We start from the raw sequence: 13,344 nt of genomic DNA on the forward strand, positions 1-13,344 counted from the left end.
TACTGAATCTCAGGTGGAAGCGGTGGGAAAGCTGTTAGAGTTCAAAAATTTTGAACTCAAATAATTCCACCTGTTCCTACACAAGCTTTATGACTGAATGCTCCAAGATCAACATCATAATCCAGCAACAACTTGGATTATGCTGTTGAAAATAATTTTATGATCATTTTTTGGAACCTTTTGAAATGTAACCATATTTCATTTGGCATGAGGATGAGTAGGAAATGAACAAATTTCAACTTTGGGGTGCTCACCTCATTAAATGAAAAACTTTGCAGTCATCAGGTTTTGAAATGAAGACTTTATTGGATGTGGTCGGTCAGATGGTTGATGATTGCATAGATAGCTGCATAAACTATTTCCGGACACACACACACACACACACACACACACACACACACACACACACACACACACACACACACACAGACTCTGTCTGGACAAGACCAAACGACAAAATGCTGTTTGGACCATTTGGTAACTTTGGTAACCTCAATCTGCAGCAGCCCTTCTCTCTCTCTCTCTCTCTCTCTCTCTCTCTCTCTCTCTCTCTCTCTCTCTCTCTCTCCATCTTCTTAGAGCTCATCTTTGGTTTCATTGGCCTTTTTTGCATCTTCAGCTTTCATGGCCTCAATGTATTTCTCCCTGTCTTCATCCTCCTGGAAACACATAAAAATGGTTTTAAGCAAAATGTTCACAAAACACAAACAATGTCCACTGTAATGCTGGTGCAAGTGGTGTGTGATGATCTACCTTCACTCTTTCTTTTTTGGCTTTCTTCATTTCTTTTTCTACAAACTTGACCAGGTCCTTCAGTGTCCGCTTGCCAGTGTAGACCACCACCTACAGAGATATCACATTATCAACATTCTATACATGTCTAGTTTCACCCATACGACCAGGCTGAACATAATGTTGGCTAATTTCTTTATTTAACCTGTATTTGGTAATCATTTGGTTCCTTGGTTTTAATGAAAGTGAACGGGACTCAAAGCATGATAGACATGTATAAATGATTATTTGGCCTTAGAGAAAGTCAAACATGTTTTAATTGTTATCAACTCAAAAAGCAGTGCAGAGAAATGGGCTTCCAGACATCATACAGTCAAGAAACTGGAAGCCTCTGTAAGCTTCAAAATTCATATTTGCAGTAGGGGAGAGTGGGGTAATTTGTGCCAAGGGGCAAGTAGTGCCACCCCTGTTATCTAGAAAGCCATAGAAGAAGTTGGTCATGTGACCACATATTTTTGAAAAGGCATCCATTTCACTCATCCTGCAAAGAAGGGAGACACATGGCTTGAGAGGTAAGCACATTTAATTTCAAAAAACATTTTTTTGCCCTCCAAAGTAAAATTTCCATGATCAAGGTTTTTTGATTGCTGTGTTTGAACAATTATCGAAAACTTTGAAAACAGTTCACACAGGTTTTAGTACTTTACTAAGCTACACCATGAGTCTATACAGTTAGCATGATGTTAGCTCAAAACAGCTGGGGGATGCATTTTTTTCAAAATGGTGGGCTTGGGGTAATTTGTGCCAAAGGGCCTTGGGGTAAGTTGTGCCAGTGGCACAACTTGTGATTATATACTATATATTACTTTATTGTATTTTATTGTTATTGTACATAGTCTTCTTACTTTTGATCACTAAAACTATTCAGATTCAAGTGAAGATGATTTGCAGGTGCTCATTTTGGAATTTTTATTTTGTTCTGGGTATGTGTTCATGTGGCGCTCGACCTTGTTATAGAAAAGTGGCCTGTGAGCTTGTTAAAATAATAAATAAATGTTAAAAAAAAAAATTTGTATTGAATTTGTTTTGCTTTTATATAGCATTATCATTTGTGAGATTAAAATGACCTGTTTTTCTTCAATTATCAATGGCACAATTTACCCCAGTCTATTCGCTCTAATGGCACAATTTACCCCGCACCGGGGGCAAGTTGTGCCACAAAACCACTTTTTTTTCGAAAGCTATATTTCTCAAACAGTTTATATAAGATCCAAAGTGATTGTTCCCAGGGATGCACAACATCCTAAACTATATGTGCATATTTTAGTTGGAGGCATTACTGTGATCCCCTCGCTTTAAAGGCACTTTAAGTAAAAATTGGCACTATTAACCCCACTCTCCCCTATGTGCACATTAATGAGACATGACAAGCAAACACGAAACACAAAAAGGCTGATGATAACATACATATCAAGCCAACTAGTTTCTGTGCCTGTAGTAGCTTCTTGATCTCTAACCTTCACCTGCTAAAGTGACGATAATTTGTGTCAAACGTGTAAATTTTGCACAAGTTGTATTTATTTAGCAGGTGTCTTTAAAAATATTTAAAAATGATGCGTTTTTGGGAGATTCCTTGTGTATTTGCGTGTCAACCATCTCAAACACAATTCATGTAGCATTTGCGGCATCTAAGTTGTGCTGATGCATGTGAACGATCAAAACAGGCTCATGTGTTTAGTATAGTAAGGCCACATAATCAGAAAATATTATTGCCTTAACCATATCATATGTAAGAAAAAAATCAAAGATGGCACATAAAAAAAAGATCATTGCTGGTGGTGTGGCTCACCCTCTCAGCATGCAGTGCAGGGAAGAAGCAGAGCGCAGGATAAGACTCCTGTAACACCAGGTTGATGTCATTGGCTGAGGCATCAATGCGCGCGATGACCACTTCCTCCTGGTCCTTGAAGGCCTCGGCTAGCTCCTCCCACAGTGGGAACAGGGCACGGGACCTCTGACTGTAGGGGAGGTCTGAAACACACACACACACACACACACACACAGACACGCACAATGTTGGACTGCTCTGAGTGTGTGATGTGAGTAAATGAAGTGTGTGAAAAGTGTGTTTACATACACAACATTAGAAAAACAGTCCTGTCGGGGTTGAAGGCAACTTTTTCCAGGTTCATTCCCACCAGCTCCTTCACCGGCTGTTCATCCCAGCCTTCAGGTATTGGCTCGCTCTGCATCTTGGGCTACACACACACACACACACACACACAGTGTTTATATGTGAAGAGCATCTCTACTTGATTCCCTCATTATTAATTATGCTCTCTAAGCATGCAGTGTTCATAGAGGGTACCTTAGCCTTTCCTTCCAGGTAGCTTTGACAGAATTTTTTTATGGTCTCTGCGTCAAGAGTGTCAGAGGGAAGGTGGTAGGTCACATGGTTTGTCAGGTTGACCAGTCGGATGAGAGGAGCCTCAGATACCCGAACCCGGAAGTACTCGAGCAGCCGACCATTACGAGGCTCATCCACATCAACAAACACGAACAACACCTGAATAAGCACAGACACACACACACACACACACACACATACAGGGCTGAAGAATTGCAGCAGCTTACAAGCTAGGGACGGATGCTGTTTTCAAGCCCTGTTGCTGGAGGAACTACTTTGTTTCTGTATCACTACACAACAGTTTCATCCTACTGGTGAAAACTTAAGGTCGCTGCTTGAATTGTGTTGTTTTCTGGCCCAGATCCACTTCATTCATTTTGGGGAACAACACTCCCGCCAAAGGTCTCATTTTCACCACAGGGAAGAAGTTGACAGATTAAACCAGGTGGACACTCAAATGGAGTAGCAAATACCACTGTGTGGGTAAGAACCTGAACTTTCATTTTGTCCTGACTAGGTGGTACATAGACGGCAACAATGTGACAGCACCAGGGTTAACCAACCTGTCAACTGCAGGACAGAGGGCAAAATGTGTGATGCACAAGATTGCAAAACAGAAAGTGTGTTAGGGAACTGGGCTTGATCATGCAAATCCACGCAACTATCAGTCCCGTCTCACAGCAGTTCATGATTTAGTCACAAAAACTGATTCTATAGATTAGTGTCCACAGACACAAATTGTCCATGTTTTTGTGACAGCCTGAACTTAAAGGTAATGTATTTCAAATGGAAGTATGTTTCGTACCTGTACCAAGTATCGTGAGGTAGTATAAGGAGCCACAAAGCCCATGTAAGGACTTGGGCTGGTGGAAGGGTTCATCAACATGACTTTCACCCAGGCGACACATTTTTGAGTCCAAGGAAAGGGTTCATTTTCATAATGTGAACAAAACCATATTATGTGTCTAAACCTATCCTTTTTCCTAACCTTAACCAAGAGGTTTTTACGCCTAAATCTAACCTTTCCCCACCTGGATATACATTTTTGTCAGCTAAAGCTACCAAAATTTAGCCTCTTCTGCAGGTGGTTTAGCCACTTTCTGTAAAGGAAAATTCATAGACAAAAATTAAATTTGCATTTGTATGCACGAAAAGGCAAATTTGCTTTCATTGACACACACACACACGGAAAGAAGTGTGTGTGAGTGCATGTGTGTATGTTTGGGGTGGTGAGTGTGTCTGTGTATAATTGCAACCTTCAGCCTGAAGGATTTTGCAGCACTGTAGAAGGCAGCGTGGATCTCATTGAAGTCCTCTGAGCTTTTGTTGGCAAAGAGGAGGGCGTGGTTCATCACAGGGGATGTTAAAATCTGACTGGCTGTCTGGAAGAGAGAGAAAACTCTAATCAATATATAAATATATACAAATATATGATTAACTATGACAAATGTATGAAAGGTTTGCATTCCCTTGTATGTTGAAATGTGCCTTTAGCAGGTGCACACAAAGTGTCGGCGCTGTGTTGCTATGTTGTTCACCCTACGGGATTTGACAATGGTGATTATTCTTACCACCCCCTTGTACAGTGGCACAGCGGTTCCCTGAACGGTAACTATAGTAAAAAGCCATAGCTAGAAAATTAGCACTGTTATATTGTCATATATTTCTTTTTCTTTTTTTTCTTTTTCTTTTTTTTTTCTTTTTTTTTTTTTTTACAGTAGAGTAGGTCATTCAAGGTGCAATTGAGAAACTGCTGCTTGAGTCCTCCCAGAAACATGCAACCAAAAAAATAGCATGGAGCCAAATTCATCAGATTCATTTGTCGTTTTTTAACAAATTAAAGGGTAATAAGTGAAACAATAACAACAAAAACTATATTAATAATTATTTGTTTATCTGTCTATTTTACCGCAGGTATATCTTAAGGATAATGAATCCATTTAAGTGACTTAATTAAAAAAAACACACACACAAATACAAATACAATAAATATTACTGATTGTGTTAGTATTGAGACACGTAATGATAACTGGTGAAGGATGAACGGAGAGTGAAGCAGAGGAGACACACATCTATAGCAGCAAATGCACCAAAAACTGAATGTTTTGAACCCAAAAAGGAGATTTACGGGTGTTTGTCAGTGCTACTGCACAGACGCTCGACTGCCAATAGTTCAAGTGGAGTTTGATGATTAGTGGTAAGTTTCTCAATACCAGCTCAGTCAGAGAAAGTGTTGAATTTACCCAGGGACACCAGGCTAGAGGAGTTAGACATACTGCCATTTGAAAAAAAAAAATTCTTTAATACGCTACAGCTGAAAAACTGTTTCAAACTGGCTTCCCATGGATTGCACCACCTTGCAATATTGTATACCTGTCCATTGTATTCAGTGACCGGTTCCATCTGGTAGACGGTGATAAAGACGATCAGCTCCTCCTTAGACGTCTGAGGGGTCATTTTGTATGCCTGGATGAGCTTAGACTGCACCAGACAGACACACAGATACACACACACACACACACACACACACACACATGCACACACGCACACACATACAATATACACAGGTAAGAGTTTAAAAACCGTTTGCTGTAATATTACTGTGTTTGTGTTCCCACAGCACAATGTGATGATCTAATTTTTCAATTTGATTTGACTTATACACATTATGTTGCTACATTTGCCATGGAAAGATGGATGATGAAAAAAGTCACAAATTACAAAATTCAGGAAATTTACAGTATATCAGGTTTACACAGAGCCACAAATTTTCTTCTGCCACATTTTCTAAAAATGTAGAACAACCTCTGCTATTTAAATGGCCCTGTGACTTTCTTGCTTTAACTTTAAAGGTATTAAAAGAAGTAGTCCTTTAATTTCTCATAAGTCTCCTTGCTCAGGATGCATTTTTTGTAGGGTAATGTAGCAAGATACACATTTTTTTCCCTCATATAAAACAAAACTTTAGATAGGGCTATGTAACGTTATTATAAGAATTTTGTCAATACCAGAGTGTGTTCTCATCAATGTGTGTGTGTTTATGTGCTTATTTAGTGTGTATTGTACGTTTAGCACCTTTTGGAGCAGCAGCACCACATCATATGTGACACCGTATTTGCTGATTAGTTCTTTGTCCTGGGTCACAACAAAGCTGACGTCAGGAAGGTCAACCGCTGCGGCATAGAACACCTGGACGTAGTTGTGGTCCAGGTCCTACACACACACACACACACACACACACACACATTATTATTCATAGGATTTAGTCTAGTCACAACACCAATGACAATACAAGGAGAATCAAACTGCCACCAGTCACCTTGAACAATCCCACGACTTGCAGTTCATCTGAGCTCTCTGATTGGCTAAGGTCAGTGATGAGGTCAGTAGGAGACCCCGCCCTCCTCTTCAGCCAGGTCAAAATGGAGGCGCTGTTCTTTGGAACTAAAAAATCACAATCATGGAAACCAACAGTTAATCCTCAACATCTGACTCCAGGTCTGAACTGAGCAGGACTCAACATTTTGAAAATTTTGGGCAAGTTTGTCTGTCAAGTTACATCCACTAAAAGTGCTTGTTTTTGCCACTGACAGGCTCAGATTGTTATAAGTGTTGGACAACATTACGGAAAGGATTCCTACAGAGATAGACGGTTGCTCTAAAATCTTGCGAGAGGTGAGTTGCTGCAGGAGAACAGTGGAAACATGAGTGAGAGTTGGAGAGAAGAGTCACTGGGAAGATTTTGCTGTTTTGGAGTACAGAAAGCACAGCCTAGTGTTATCTCAAAGTTAAAAAAAAAAATAAAAAAAAATTGTTTGCATATTTCCAAATTGTTGCAACAAAATGTCCCACCACAGTTGCTGTAGCAGACTGCTATATGTTGGATAGGGACACACTGAAGTTGTAGCTAGCTGTTTAGTTGTGCTACTCATCAATCCAAACACTCCTGTTGGTATCATGTGCCTTTCACACCATGAGGTCTGCAGTGACGTTTTTTTTTTTTGTTTTTTTTTTTTACCAGGATTACAACTACCAGCTGAAGAGGAGAAGAAATCCTCCACCAAAGCACTTATAATGACAATCTGACCCTGTCAGGGGCAAAAAAAAGCTCTTTTCTTGCTCAATAATGGACCGATATCAACATTTTTTGTCCTTATCAGTCATTTGGACCCCAGAAGGTCGAAAAATTGGGCCAAAGTTGAAAGATTTATGTTTATGTTATGACGTTATCATTTAACATCAAAGGGTTGTGTTTCTTATACAGGTGATAAATCACAACTCCATAAACTTGTACTGATATGAGCTTACTACAGGTGGGAAATGAACGAAGCCGGTATTAGCTTTTGTGTGTACCGGGGCAGGGCACTGGGTTGTGTTTGTCGCCAGAGAGGTACAGCCTCAGCGTGGGCGGGCCTGTCGCATTCAGCTCTTTGGCCAGGTCCTTTTCCTGAGACACATCTACCATAGCCAGTTTGACCTCCGACCCCTGAAGCTCCGCGGCAGCACCCTCGAAAGCTGCTGACACTCGATGGCCATCTCCAGACAGAGGTGCGTCTATATGCACACACACACACAGAGAAACGCATACACACACAGGACATGATTTTTAGCTTGTAGAAAAAGAGGAATATATGCTGCAATGTGTGGCAGCTAGATCAGAAAAATGCTTTTGTTCATGATTATAATTGGCTGTGCAGTCACCAAGAAGATAATCACAGGTTTATAATGGCTATACAAAAAAAAGTTTCAGTCACAGGTATTGCACAGTGTAAACAAGTACTCAGGATGAAGCTTGGTGAGTTTCGGTGTGACTTACAAAAGTGCACCAGCAGCTGCTTGTGTTTTCTCAGTGCTCTGTTGAAGTTTCCTTTCTTCAGCTGTAAAACTCCATCCTTCTCGGGGAGTGATTTGTCTCCCTGTCGGTCAGGCTGTGTGTCAGCCGTGATGCACGCACAGAGACAGAAGGCCGTCACCCCCAGCAGCAACAGTCTCCTCATGTTGGTTTACCCACAGACTGACAAATTGAATGCTGGGACAAGCTTGACAGGAAGGCATGGAGGGGGTGGTGAAAGGAAGGGCTGATAAGTGTGTGGACGTGTGTGTGTGTGTGTGTGTGTGTGTCAGTGCTGAGCTGGTAGTTGCGAATGCCATTGTTATCTGCCGTGCTTGGCCCACCAGTCTGTAGCTGATTAACTCTCCTATCTGAGCCCTGCTGTATCTCTGCTGCTGGCTGCTGTTCATATCAAGCATATCACTTCTATCTCCATGCCCTTTGCCTTACACTATTTGGCTCTGCAAGGTCAAATGCAAACACAAAAGCACACACACTCACATAATCACTCGATCTCTCTCTCTCTCTCTCTCTCTCTCTCTTTCACACTCTCACAAATGCACATCTACTGTACACTAACACACTCACATCAAATTCCACTTCTTGCAAAGATAAAAAAAAGCACCAGACTCTGTCAAAGTAATTCAGACCTTTTTTTTATTTTCCTATCAACATGATAGAGTGATGAATGATGATAGTAATAACACTTTGGAGTAAAAAAAAGAGAAAGTTGAGTCCAGCTTGGCAGATGTACAGAGCATTAGGCTACATGTCATCACAACAACAGCAGGGACCCGAGGTGCACTGATCGGTCAGTGAAGGCAAATCAACAGCTGACCCAGCAGTGCTTTTTGTCACTCCATCTTCCAAGCCTAGCATTTACAGCAGGTCCGTATCAGGGAATGGCATTAAGACCTGAATATACAGTAAAAAGAAGGGCGTGATTCAATATTTACACACCACGGCCAGACAAAAAACAACCATTAAAAGTAATGCCAAAGCTATTTTTTGAACGGCATAATGATATTTGGAAAATAATAAATGGATGTGGAAATGTCATTTGCTGAAGTTGTAACTACATGCCTAACAATAACTTAAAGAAAAGCTACACAGAAGAATAAATTATAGCTTGTTCAGACAGTTTTCCATGGGCTTTGTTTACTTTAATAAATAAAAAAACATCTATAAAATATCCATGCTTAGACAAGTAGCCTCCTTTATCACTGAATTAAATATGAGTTTGCTTTTTAAAAAAAAAAAAAATCCACAATAGAAAAGGAGAAACATTAATACATTTTTTTTCTTCTTTTAAATTTCCGAAGCTATTAAAATAAAGTCATCGTGAGTCACAAAAAAAAAAGGAAAAAGATGCTAAATTACAGTTTGTCCTGAGTGCCTTCAAATCCGTGGCTTGGACATCATCGTCTTCATCATAAATGTCCCCGCCTCTGTCCCACTGTCTGTTTGCATCAGTCACACTGTCAGTCATAGATTCCTCAGTACAATGTGGTGCAGAGCATGCTGCACACAACAGAGGGATCATTTGGCACGGGTTAAGAGGTAAAAACATGCTTTGAGTGGGTGTTAAAACGGTGTTTTCCAGTTTATGCACATAAGGATGTATTTGATCACTCTTGTCCTTGTTGTGCTCTACAATTAACACCCATCAAAACACAGGATTATAGGCTAAAAGTACAAAAAGTCTGACTTTGCCTGGTTTGTAGATCAAAAATCGTCCATTTTGATGGGCGCAAATATAGTAACACCATGAAAAAACAATAGATCTGCACTGAAGAATGCCTCAGGGATGCGCTCTTGAGACTGGAGTGGCAGTAATAATAACGTGATTAGATTGGAAAGAGCGTCTTCTTTATGCTTATGGGTTCATCGGGCGTAAATATGCAGGTGGTTATTGCATTGTGGGCAGGAGTGATGTACGTCTTGGACACCATGCATCATGAATGGAATCAGACAGCAGCCGCAGACCAACCTAGAAACACACACACATATATACACACATAAGTTATGAGTTTGTTGGAAGTTTTGTGTGTGTGTGTGTGTGTGTGTGTGTGTGTGTGTGTGTGTGTCCTCTCACCCCGTCAATGTGAAGAGTAAACACATGCACCAGGCAGCCCTCCCAGGAATGTATGCAACTTTAGTCGTGACAATCTGGTGACAGTAGGGGCACTGTATGACACCGGGGCTCTCTCCCAGCGCAGAGACGGCCTGCGGCTGGACCACCACCACTGTCGGGGCCGGCCTGGTCTGCACTGTCTCTGTTATGCCAACTGGCAGACAGAAAGAAAGAGACAGAGAGACATGAAATATAGAGGGAAACAGGGGAGGAGAACAGGAGAGAACAGGATGAAGAGAAAAGCAAATTCAGTGGTGTGTTCTCCAGCCTGGTTGACTTCTATGTGTTATTTCAAGAGGAAAAAAAGTAAAGGTGGAGTCCAGTTACTTTGTGTTGAATGATGGATGATGTATCCAGGCTGCTGTGGCACTGAGGTTACAGCCGTTGTCACTGTGGGCGGAGCCAGGACAGGGAACGGATCCGGCTGCACGGTAACTGCGAAAGACAGACTTATTAACTTACAGCAGGGTGCATGGAAATACGCTGCAACTGAGGTTTTTGTTGACCTGATGGACTGTGACAAGGAGTGGGGTGAGCAAGTGGGTGAGAGATAGAGAAACAATACCTGCTTCTCTGTAGGTGGGAGGAGGCGTGGGTGGAGATGCAAGCGAGGCATCGTAGGAAGGGGGAGGGGGGATGTTGAGTGCATCAGGGCTCAGAGCAGGAGGGTGTAGATTGGCCTCATCGTAGGACGGAGGGTCCATCAGGAGATCATCAAATGAAACAGGATGCTGGTGGTGAAGACAGAGACAACCCGGGCTGTGAGGCAGAACATAAGCCAAGCACCGTTGACATAAAAGGCACAGGCCCAGGGTCAGATCTTACAAGGCCAAACGTCCCGCTGACACAGTGATTGCGCTCTCAATGACTGGCTGATGCTTTGTCTCCTGGAAACTTGGGTGATGGAGCTTTCTCTTTCCTAGGCTCTGGTTACTGTTGTGGAAATTATTGTTGTCTTTTCCCCTTTATATATTTTATTCTTTTTTTAATCATTTATTTATGTTTTTATGTGTTTATTTAATCTCATAAAATACATTGTAACACTGTTGGCTGTGTAATACATGATCAATTTTTCTTCTTATTGCTCTTCTTGTTCTTCTTAATCAAGAGGGTTATCGTACATATCACATTTTCTCAGTATACAGTGTTTTTTTGTACTCTGCATAACTGAAATGAACAAACATTGCCATTTCATCATAATTCTTAACTGGTAAAATCAGCCCTTTTTTTCCAGCTCAGTGTGTACATAGACACTGGACCCTGTGAAGTCAACTAATCATCTCTAAATAAGCAATTTAAATATGTCTGCCTCCAGCCTCACTGGAGTTAGAGCAGAACGCTGACAGTGGGACACAACTTCCAGTAGCAAGCTTCCCAATTTCAACTCTGACTATAATTGTGGATGGAGGCTGCTGGGATTTGTTTATTAGTTTATTAGAATCCCCATTGGCTAGTATCATTGTGCCAGCTACTCTTAATGGACTTGACACAGTATTTACTTACTGACACATAGTTAAAGATCCACTATACAAAACTGAGGGTCAGTAGAAGTGAGTACTATTTAGACTCACCTGATTAAAGAAAAAAATGAATAAATAAAAAATAGCAACACTTATTCTGGTGACTGGGATGCTAGTGATAACCCTGACATCATAGAGGAATAGCCCCTTTGTCCTGTGGGCAGCCAACAGGACCCACAGGTCCTGCAGGATTACCGATCTTATGCCGCACTCTAGCTTATTCCACATTCCTGATCCTCAGCAGTTCTGCATAGTGCACCTTTAAAACACATTAAGTATTTTTATACCGTTCATTACAACATTGCACAACACATTTATAACTTACAAAATAACCCAGCACTTTTTATAACTTATAGGTACGTGAGCTTTGTTAAGAATAGGCCTATAACAAATGTAAGATTGTCGCCAACGCAGACAAAAAGTCTTTGCATCATAAGTTCACGTTAGTTTCTATGGTCAGCTGCATCGGATGCTCTACTGCTTCCTCCATTTCTTATGAATCAAAATAGGAAGCTGCATTTGAGACTGTTATTTATTTACCAGTATAAACATTGACCAGTATGCATTCAAAGTAAGACCAGGGCAGGGTCGTAGGAAAGTTAAACACACACTGCAAAATCCACTGCAGCATATAATGGTTGGTACACAGAGAACAAGGAGATCATGTGCTTTGCTACAGGTTGCCATTTGTAAATTGTGTGATAATGCATTACTCACAAAATGTATTTATTTAGTATTACTGTATAGAATATGTAGATAAGATAACCCGGTTTTGAACACACAACACAAAAATAGAGAGGAGATTCTGGGAATCAGCTGCATACATAACATTGTATCTGCAACACTGCATTTATTATGTGATTAGGGGGTAGATGTACAACTAAACATGCAGAAGTTCAGCTATCAAAGTGTAAAATGTAACACTGTGAAGCTGATTCACTTTCTTGTACCGCAGCAAAACTGTGAATCATGCAGCTCCACCTCATTGCCTTTCCACCGCAAGATAACTTTCTTTTACTACTGTTAAACTCACTGCATCAGCCACAACACTGACACGGCTGTGTCACTAATTATTCTGGCGCAGGGACGCTCACATGGAAGATTTCTCTTATGTAAGCAGGCAAATGTCCACCTGTGGTCCTGCCAGACTCCAAACAAGAATAAAGCTGCCTCTGCTATATACCAAAATTCAATTAAAATATAGTAGCTGACCTCACAAATAAAACTGTGTAGAAGATATCAAAACAGCGGTCTTACCGTAGACAAATGAAAAACCTCAGCGAACACAAACACTTCCCATGTTGGTGTCAGTCATGACATCACAGCTTGTGGAACCTGTTTTACTCTGGAATGAGAAACATGTGGCTCTTCACTTCCCCAATACCTTCTCCTTCCTCTTATTTCTTCTTAGTTTTTTTTTTTTTTTAAACTGTTTTCATCATACAACCTACCTTCTATCTGTACCTCTTTTGACCATGCACCTCCCGAGCTTCATCCATCACTATCTGCCACTCCGTCTGTGTTGCCATTCATGTCACTTTAGGAATGAGAGACACATGACTTTTTTTCTATCTGTCCATCTACCTACTTCCTCGTTCTTTCCTCCCTCCTTCCCTCCCTCCCTCTGCCGCTCTGTCTTTGCTCGCTCAGTTTTATCATTTACCTCTTGCTTTCCATAGACACAGTGCCATTTGTATGGTAGATACCAGCTTCTTTAAAT

At 41.0% G+C, this 13,344-nt stretch overlaps 2 protein-coding genes across 3 annotated transcripts; both read right to left on the reverse strand.

Moving 5' to 3' along the window:
* Positions 1-575: 575 nt before the first annotated feature.
* On the reverse strand, positions 576-8,136 carry LOC115365545 (protein disulfide-isomerase). Its single transcript, XM_030060612.1, has 11 exons — positions 7,956-8,136; positions 7,493-7,693; positions 6,459-6,583; positions 6,215-6,352; positions 5,513-5,620; positions 4,396-4,521; positions 3,101-3,298; positions 2,870-2,990; positions 2,582-2,763; positions 754-843; positions 576-659 (listed from the first exon to the last, which is right to left on the reverse strand). The coding sequence occupies exons 1-11, from the start codon at positions 8,134-8,136 to the stop codon at positions 576-578; spliced, it is 1,554 nt and encodes a 517-aa protein (XP_029916472.1).
* A 1,178-nt stretch (positions 8,137-9,314) lies between these two features.
* LOC115364706 (lipopolysaccharide-induced tumor necrosis factor-alpha factor homolog) lies at positions 9,315-13,152 on the reverse strand. Of its 2 annotated transcripts, none has more exons than XM_030059260.1 (6): positions 13,076-13,152; positions 12,882-12,969; positions 10,670-10,835; positions 10,432-10,539; positions 10,066-10,258; positions 9,315-9,960 (listed from the first exon to the last, which is right to left on the reverse strand). In XM_030059260.1, exons 3-6 carry the CDS (start codon positions 10,806-10,808, stop codon positions 9,855-9,857), a joined length of 546 nt encoding a protein of 181 aa, XP_029915120.1. In that variant the 5' UTR covers positions 10,809-10,835; positions 12,882-12,969; positions 13,076-13,152; the 3' UTR covers positions 9,315-9,854. The 2 variants fall into 2 exon arrangements, with proteins under 2 accessions (XP_029915120.1, XP_029915128.1); XM_030059268.1 differs by having other exon boundaries at positions 10,670-10,863.
* Positions 13,153-13,344: the final 192 nt, after the last annotated feature.

The sequence above is a fragment of the Myripristis murdjan genome, chromosome 1, assembly GCF_902150065.1.
Source record: "Myripristis murdjan chromosome 1, fMyrMur1.1, whole genome shotgun sequence".
NCBI classification, from domain to species: Eukaryota; Metazoa; Chordata; class Actinopteri; order Holocentriformes; family Holocentridae; genus Myripristis; species Myripristis murdjan.

Bases quoted from the DNA above. Each gene is read 5' to 3' on its own strand.
- LOC115365545 (XM_030060612.1), bottom strand. From the start codon at position 8,136: ATGAGGAGACTGTTGCTGCTGGGGGTGACGGCCTTCTGTCTCTGTGCG. The intron at 6,353-6,458 runs GTGACTGGTGGC...GTGTGTGTGTAG, and splicing joins AAGTCGTGGGATTGTTCAAG to GACCTGGACCACAACTACGT. The intron at 844-2,581 runs GTGAGCCACACC...ATATCTCTGTAG, and splicing joins CTGCACTGCATGCTGAGAGG to GTGGTGGTCTACACTGGCAA.
- LOC115364706 (XM_030059260.1), bottom strand. From the start codon at position 10,808: ATGGACCCTCCGTCCTACGATGAGGCCAATCTACACCCTCCTGCTCTG. The intron at 10,259-10,431 runs GTAACTGGACTC...TCTGTCTGCCAG, and splicing joins CATCCATCATTCAACACAAA to TTGGCATAACAGAGACAGTG. The intron at 9,961-10,065 runs GTGAGAGGACAC...GTGTGTTTCTAG, and splicing joins TTACTCTTCACATTGACGGG to GTTGGTCTGCGGCTGCTGTC.